The sequence below is a fragment of the Danio rerio genome, chromosome 18, assembly GCF_052040795.2.
Source record: "Danio rerio strain M-AB ecotype USA chromosome 18, GRCz13ab, whole genome shotgun sequence".
Lineage (NCBI taxonomy): Eukaryota > Metazoa > Chordata > Actinopteri > Cypriniformes > Danionidae > Danio > Danio rerio.
In genome coordinates this window covers 937,936-946,704 of record NC_141038.1, presented here as the reverse complement: position 1 = coordinate 946,704, position 8,769 = coordinate 937,936, and the positions used below count along the sequence as shown (strand labels likewise).

Sequence of the window (8,769 nt, the reverse complement as noted above, 5' to 3'; positions counted from 1 at the left end):
TGTTTGTAAATTTGTGAGTAGGAAATTGTGTGGCTGTGTGAGTGTGTGTTTGAGTGTGGAGAAACACTCTTTATCTCACACTCACACACTCCCTCTCTTACTGACTGCCATTCTCTCTCTCTCTCTCTCTCTCTCTCTGTCAAACACACACACACACTTTTTTTCAGTCTCTCTGACTCTATCAGTCCCTCTCTCTTACACAGATACACTCTCTCTCTCTCTCTCTGTCAAACACACACACTCTTCTGCTCTCTCACACGCGCGCACACACTCTCGCTCTTACTCTCACACACATATACACACTCTCTCTGGAGTTGTAATGTGACGCAGAGAAACACACAGTCAGACCACACACAGCTCTCCGCTTCACACACACACACACACACACACACGCGAGATTTCTCCAGTACAGGAGAGTTTCTCCAGAGCCGCTGCAGCTCCTGCACGAGCCCGCGTCTGCAGCCAATAAACAGCAGAATCAGCGCGAGGAGCGCAGGAGGGACTTTCAGAGGAGGGTCTCGGTGTGTGTGTGTGTGTGCGCGCGCGCGCGTGTGTGTGTGTGAGCAGCCGAGCGTGAAACAGAGAGCCAGGGAAACAAAGACAAGCAGGACAAGCAGCAGAAACACACTCAAGAACACGGCAAAGATCCTCTCAGCGCTACTCCACAACTCCAGCGCTCTGAGCCGACACCGGAGAGCAGCAGATCAGGGCAGATAACTCTGTTTGGTTTCTCTCTCTCTCCTGAAAGCTCTTCATTGTGCACTAAATGCGCGTCTGTTTCGGCTGAAATCGATCCTCGGGCTCTACGCAATGCAACCGCGTTCGTTTCCCACGCGTTCGTCCCGGTTGTGCGCGCGCGTTTTCCGCTATTTATGTCGCTTCACCTGAAGGAGTGCACATGCAGACATGGGGAGCATCCTCGCGTTTTTCATCTCGTTGCTCATGACGCTGGACGCACAGTTGGTTTGCTGGCAGGCGCTGATCAGATGCCATGAGGAGCGCGACTGCGAGCTCGCCTATAACCAGTATCTGACTGCGTGCGATGGGAATATCCGCGGAAGCAGAAAACAGTGTCCGAGCCACTGCATCAGCGCACTCATCCGCCTCAATCAGACCTCCAGCGGGACGCATTTGGAGAGCTGCGACTGCGGGATCGATGTGGAGTGTTTGCGGGCTAAACGCGCCATCGAACCGTGCATGCCGCGCACGCATCCCGGTGATGCAGAGGGAATGGGATGCACCGAAGCGCGCCAGCGGTGCGAAGAAGAACCAAGGTGTCAGGAGTCGCTAAACGCGTATTTATCCCGCTGCGGACAGCTGTTTAACGGGAGAAAGTGCTCGTCCCGCTGCAAATCAACCATAGAGGAGCTGCTGTTCATGCCCAATGGAGTCCTGCTGAACCAGTGCGTGTGCGACGGGCTGGAGAGGCCGTTCTGCGAGGTGGTCAAACAAAACATGGCTAAACTGTGCGCCATAGGAGACCACAGCATCTCCATTGAGCATGATGGAACAGATGATTTATACGAGGATGAGGATTATGAGGGGAAACCCGACGGTGAGGTGACTGACTCTGACGCGGTGTCCATTTCCAGTGCGCTTACTTTCACTCCACAGGTTGTTTTGATCTGCATTGGATTCGCTCTAGCTGGATTTTAGAGGGATTTTCGACTGGAAATCTACATTTTTTGTCATCATTTACTCGTTCAAGTGGATCTAAATGTAAAATTCTGTCTTCTGTTGGACTTAAAAGTAGATATTCTGATGAATGTTTGCCATTGGCGTCTATTGTAGGAACAATACAACCTACTACTGAAGCTCTCCCCCTGGGATTCTCCAGCTTTAGAGATCAAATGAAGAAACGCATGAAGGTTTTGGGGATTTGTTAATCATGACAATTTCTAAAGCAGGAATACACTACGATATTTAAAATCTTCCCAACTTTAAACACAGTTTTGATCGTCATAGTGTGGTTTAAAACAACATGTATATAATAATAACAGCACGCGACTGCACATTCTGTCATCATTCACTCACTGTAAATGTGCATTTCTGTCTACTGTTGGACATAAAAGTAGATATTCTGAAGAATGTTGGCCTTTGAGGGCGCTGTGGTGGCGCAGCAGATATAGTGCTGAAGCCTTACAGCAAGAAGGTCGCTGGTTCAAGCCTCGGCTAAGTCTGTTTCTGTGTGGAGTTTGCATGTTCTCCTCGTGTTCGCATGGGTTTCCTCCGGGTGCTCCGGTTTCCCCCTAAATTGTTCATAGTGTATGTGTGCATATGGATGTTTTCCAGTACTGGGTTGCAGCTGGAAGGGCATCCGCTGTGTAAAACATGTGCTGGATAAGTTGGTGGTTCATTCCGCTGTGGCGACCTCAGTTTAATAAAGGCACTAAGCTGAAAAGAAAATGAGTGAACGAATGTACGTCTTCATCAGTGTTTAAATGAAGACGGAAACTCAACAAGTGGACGATGAGTAAATGTTGACAGAATTTATGCAGAGTGGAAACACTGAAGGCTGGAATACACTGCGTGATATTTAAAATCATCCCAAAATGATTAATTGGAGAACATCATTATTTGGTTTAAATTTATATCTTGAAATCTGGAATCCAAATCAAGCATCCATTGGCTCAAACAACATATAATTACCGACACAGCTACAAGCTAAAATACTCCAACAACACACAAACCCTTTAATAGCAATGAATATACATAAGTGAACACCTGACCAAAAATAATATCCCTAAAATACAATATTAGGACAGTTTTAGGTGGAGAATCAGTCATTAAATGACTTCCCCTTCATCTTTAATAACTTCTCTGATGGATCAACCTGTCACTCACATGAGGTCCACCAATAGCAAACCACAACCATTTAACGTCCAATCAACTCCCGCTTTATTCTCCAGTTATCATGCTAACTTCCAAATCAGCTTACAGACATGAATGTTTACAAATTCACACAGAACAGACTCTGAAATCAGTGTGCTATAAACACTGAAAAACATCAAATTTGGCTTAATGGAAACTATACAAATCTGAGTAGGTGTCCATCACACGCTACACATGACAAACATACTATAGTAATCAGAGAAAAGGCGACAGTGTTTTTAAACTGTACTGTAGTAAGGTATTGGACTATTTTGTGTAATGTGGCATTTACAACTCATGAACTAATGAATGCTCCAGCAGAATACTGTAGTATACTTTAGTGATTATTGCTACAGTAAACTGTGGTGTATATGAGCAATATCACACTCGTAGCAGTGCGATATGGCTGTATATCGGCACTGGTGGGAGGTGTGCGTGCCGATATACAGCCATATCGCACTGCTACGAGTGTGATATTGCTCATATACACCACAGTTTACTGTAGCAATAATCACTAAAGTATACTACAGAGTACGGAGTAATACACAAAGGGTAAAGAGGCTGTACGGGTGCTGATATTACTTAAATATATCACTGCTATCAGCCAATCAGATTCAAGAACCAGACAGAACTGTTGTATAATATAGTATAATGCACCATGTTGTTGTAGAAAACTACTGTACTGGGCCATTTGTTTACATTACTGTAGTTGCTGTGTTACCATAACAACCATAGTCTCCACAACAGATAAATAAATATAATTGTGTTACCATAGCAACTATAGAATCAAAACCACAGATCAATTACTTTAGTTGTTATGTTACCATAACAACTACAGAATTACCACAACAGATTAATTACTGTAGTTGTTGTGTTACCAAAGCGACTATAGAATCATAGCAACAGAGTAATTACTGTAGTTGATGTGTTACCATAGCAACTAATAAATCACAACAACATATCAATTTCTTTAGTTGTGTTACTATACTTACTACAGAATCACAACAACAGATCAATTACTATAGTTGTTGTGTTACCATAGCAACTGTAGAATCATCGCAACAGATTAGTTACTGTAGTTGTTGTGTTATCATAGTGACTATAGAATCACCGCAACAGATTAGTTACAGTAGTTGTTGTGCTATCATAGTGACTATAGAATCATAGCAACAGAATAGTTGATGTGTTACCATAGCAACTGATAAATCACAACAACTTATCAATTTCTATTGTTGTGTTACCATAGCAACTACAGAATCACAACAGCAGATCAATTTCTATAGTTGTGTTACCATAGCAATAATAGAATCACAATAACAGATTAATTACTATAGTGGTTGTTACCATAGCAACTATAGAATCACCGTAACAGATTAATTACTGTAGTTGTTGTGTTACCATAGCAACTAATAAATCACAACAACAGATCAATTTCTATAGTTGCGTTACCATAGCAACTACAAAATCACAACAACATATCAATTACTATAGTGGTTGTGTTACCATAGCAACTACAGAATCAACACATAGCTGTAGAAAACTACAGTATCGTCTCACTTTTTTACAATACTGTAGTTGCTGTGTTACCATAACTGTAGAATCACCACAACAGATTAATTACTGTAGTTGTGTAGCAACTAGAGAATCGCCACAATTGGTCAGTTAGTGGGTCTGTTACCATGACAACTCTGGAATCGCAACAGATTAATTACTATTGTGGTTGTGTTACCATAACAACTACAGAATCACCACAACAGATTAATTACTGTAGTTGTTGTGTTACCATAGCGACTATAGAATCATAGCAACAGATTAATTACTGTAGTTGATGTGTTACCATAGCAACTAATAAATCACTACAACATATCAATTTCTTTAGTTGTGTTACTATATTTACTACAGAATCACAACAGCAGATCAATTACTATAGTTGTTGTGTTACCATAGCAACAATAGAATCACAACAACAGATCAATTACTATAGTTGTTGTGTTACCATAGCAACAATAGAATCACAACAACAGATCAATTACTATAGTACTTGTTACCATAGTAACTATAGAAACACCACATCAGAACTTTACTATGCCACAGGTTCTGTACTATAGAATGGTTCAAAAACACTGTAATATTTACTATGAGTCACTCTAGTATTCTTGTCTGTAGGCTGGAAATCACATCTGTCCAGAAACGGAGTGTATTCCACACCTTTGAAGCTCCGGCACAGCAACGTTTGTCCAGTTTTGAAAGCTCTTTTTAGCTCTTTGTGATGTTTGAGACTCTTTCTCTTGAAGTGTCTCTTTAGTGAGACTGGAGACACACACAGTGGACGTGTGTCGAGGGTTTGCTCAGCTCCTACGTCCAGCGGACTCTCATTGTACTCAAATCTTCAAATATTTGCAGTGCTCCACTGATAAAGGAGCCTGTTTTGGGATCAAGTGCTTCATTTAAGTGAAGAGACCCTTCAAAGCTGTCGAGTGGCCTCCGGCGCACTCCTTTTCTCTCACACTTCAGTTGTATTGGAGTTTTGCTGCTGGATGTTTGACCGTTTGATCGCCGTGCAGCCTTCACATCCGACTCAAACGTGTTCTCGTATGCTGGAAACCAACACCAAGTGCCTGAACAGATGTACTGAGGTTAAGCCTGACGTTTGTGTCTCCATACTAGCTGATGTTTGTTTGCAACTGTATTTGTGCGCATATAATGAATGATTAGCGATGTTACACAGGACTAGTGTCCAGAAGCACACTCGACACACGCATCTGAATGCAAATGCAATGCTTACTCACTGTTGCAACATTAGGCATGGGATGATAACCGTTTTCAAGGTATACCACGGTTTTCTGCTATTCGGTTCCTAAGGTATGTGTGCAATTCTTTTAATTACGTTTTTTTATTTTTGGTATTTTTAGGACAACAGTATCTCCAGCAGAAAAGATATTTAAAGATGCCATTTTAAACTGTAAACAAATCTGTTTTTGCAGAGTCAGTAATTCATTTAGCCTGACATGTTTACTATGAGGCGGCGCAGTGGCGCTGTTGGTAGTGCTGTCGCCTCACAGTAAGAAGGTCGCTAGTTTGAGCCTCGGCTTAGTTAGTGTTTCTGTGTGGAGTTTGCATGTTCTCCCTGTGTTGGCGTGGGTTTCCTCCGGGTGCTCCGGTTTCCCCCACAGTCCAAACACATGCGCTATAGGGGAATTGGGTAAGCACTGATCACAATACCGTGCTGCTGTGATATTTTTATCTAAGGCAGTGGTTCTCAAACTTTTTTCACCAAGTACCACCTCAGCAAAAGAATTTCTCTCCAAGTACCACCATAATGACCAGTATCGAAATAGTATAGCGTATAGTCTTAATTAAGCAGCTACAGCTCTGCACAGTTCAAAAACGTGGCAGATTAATTCCTATTTTTATGAATATGTATTATTGTCAGCCACTTTTAACAATATTAATAGTTTGAACATTAACCAAAACATTAAATATAAATAAAACATCAATGTGTGCTGTTGAAAGTTAATTAAAAATGGCACTGTTCTTAAAGTAAACAGAAAACTGCTGATCTTAAATCTAAAGTATTAACATAGTAGCCTATTCATTAAAACCTGGAAATGTTCCTTGGATATCATCATATTCATTTATAAACTCTTTTTGATCAATTTTTAAATATATAGTACATATATACTTATTTGTGTATCTTTGAAATCTAAACATTACTTCTAATGTTTCTAAACATTCCTTGTATTTTAAATATATATCATATATTTACATATTTAAATTAGAAACTAGATCACTAGATCTGCTTACTGCGCGTTAGAGTAGGCTTTGTGTGTCAGAAAAGGGATTAAACTATAGCTGTCAACCTTAGGATATAAAAATATGGAATACGCAATAACAACTATTAAAAACATGGGAAGACAATTAGCTTCAAATGATGGAATACAAAACAAACATTAAAAAAATTAAAATAAACTAAAAGGTTTAGACTATTAAAATCAATTTACTGATCACATCTGTGTTATCGTATGCGTTAAAAGTGTGTTAATTTTTTACTTTAATTATTCAGCAATTCCTCCGCCTACTACTAGAAAGAAGTCTGCGTACCACTAGTGGTACACTTACTACAGTTTGAGAAGCACTGATCTAAGGTTATCACACTGTCAGAATCTTATATCAGCCCATGTCTAGTAGGTGTATATGTGGGCTTATGCGTGTGTGTGTGTGTGTGTGTACATACAGCACTAAACCAGACACTAGCTGGGTTTCTATGCTATTTTGAAATATCGACAGAAATGCCCAATTTTTAATAAAAATGTCTACATTTGCAAACTGAAATGAGCTTGAAGTGGTTTTGGACTACTGCAGTAAAGAGTTGCTGCTAATAATGGGAGATGGAAACACATTTGCCAAATAAACACCGATATAGTGCAGGGGTTCCCAAATTTTTTAGCATGCGACCCCTAAAATGACAATACCAGTGACTCGCAACCCCCAATATCCCCTGAGGTGGTTATAAATCCAGAAAACTTGCATGCAATGGCGCACACACACACCAATAGACCAAAGTCTATTCTTCGTTTAATTTTTTAAATGTATGTCAGTGCTGTAAACGGGCCAGAAAGTTTAACCTGGTGTTATAAAATCAATCTGCTGCATCTGACGCTATTGCTGTGTCTTTAATATAATGTATTTACCCCAGGGGTCGCAATCAATAGAACAAGTAAATAAGCTACACTGAAAAAAAGTGTTGCATGCAAAACTGTTGCAAACTATTTATTTGTGTTGAATATAAACGAACAAATTAAATTCAATAATGTTCAACTTAATTTGTTTGTTTAAATTCAACACAATTAGATTGTTTCCAACCACTTAACGAAAACAAACTGAGTAAATCCAAGAAATCATCTTTGAATATTTTTTTTCAGTGTACTATAGTAACTATAAACGGCTGTTTTTTTCTCTTCAGCAGGTTATGGATAAAATATGGTAATTCTTATGGTCTAATAATAATAAGTAGATTTTTGGAAATCACCAGGCGACCCCCCTTCATTGTTCCGTGACCCCTCAAGGGGTCCCGACCCCCACTTTGAGAACCACTGATATGGTGAACGTTACACCTACATGACTGTTATGCGTGTCTTGTTTACTGTTGGTTGCTAGGTTACCAATACTACAGTCAGCCACTCTAACAATGATGTAAACACACCTAATTAGCATTTCAGATTTGATTGTTTTTGCAAACTTTCACAAGATTTGTTTCGCATTAGGATGGAAACCCAGCTAGTGATGTGAATCTTCTTCTGTTGACATTTTTAGTGTTAGCATTTTCTGTGTTTGCAGATGTGTGTGTGTGGAGTGTGTTTCTGATTTCTCAAAGGTTATTTTTGAAGTTTCACAGACTTTGTACAGACAAAAGAATTTATTTATGCATTTTGGAATTATTAAGAAAATAAAGGTCATGCTGAAATGTGAGACGGACACACTTGTCTTCAGTAAATTTATCATCTGATGTTTTACTCTCACATTACAATGAACGCTGTTGGATGAATAGTGCAATGTGTATAAATATCTTTATATACACTCACCAGCCACTTTATTAGGTACACCTATCTAGTACCAGGTCGGACCACTTTTGCCTACAGAACTGTCTTAAACCTTCATTGCAGAGATTTAACAAGCTACTGGAAATATTCATCAGAGATTTTGCTCCATATTGACATGATAGCATCACACAGTTGCTGCAGATTTGTCGGCTGAACATCCATGATGCCAATCTCCCGTTCCACCACATCCCAAAGCTGCTCTATTGGATTGAGCTCTGGTGACTGTGGAGGCCATTTGAGTACAGTGAACTCATCGTCATGTTCAAGAAACCAGTCTGAGATGATTGAGCTTTATGAC

At 40.0% G+C, this 8,769-nt stretch overlaps 1 protein-coding gene across 1 annotated transcript; it reads left to right on the top strand.

The window, feature by feature from the left end:
* The first annotated feature begins 580 nt into the window (after positions 1-580).
* Positions 581-8,346, top strand: si:ch1073-459b3.2. Its single transcript, XM_087292953.1, has one exon. The coding sequence runs from the start codon at positions 907-909 to the stop codon at positions 1,654-1,656; it is 750 nt and encodes a 249-aa protein (XP_087149079.1). The 5' UTR covers positions 581-906; the 3' UTR covers positions 1,657-8,346.
* Positions 8,347-8,769: the final 423 nt, after the last annotated feature.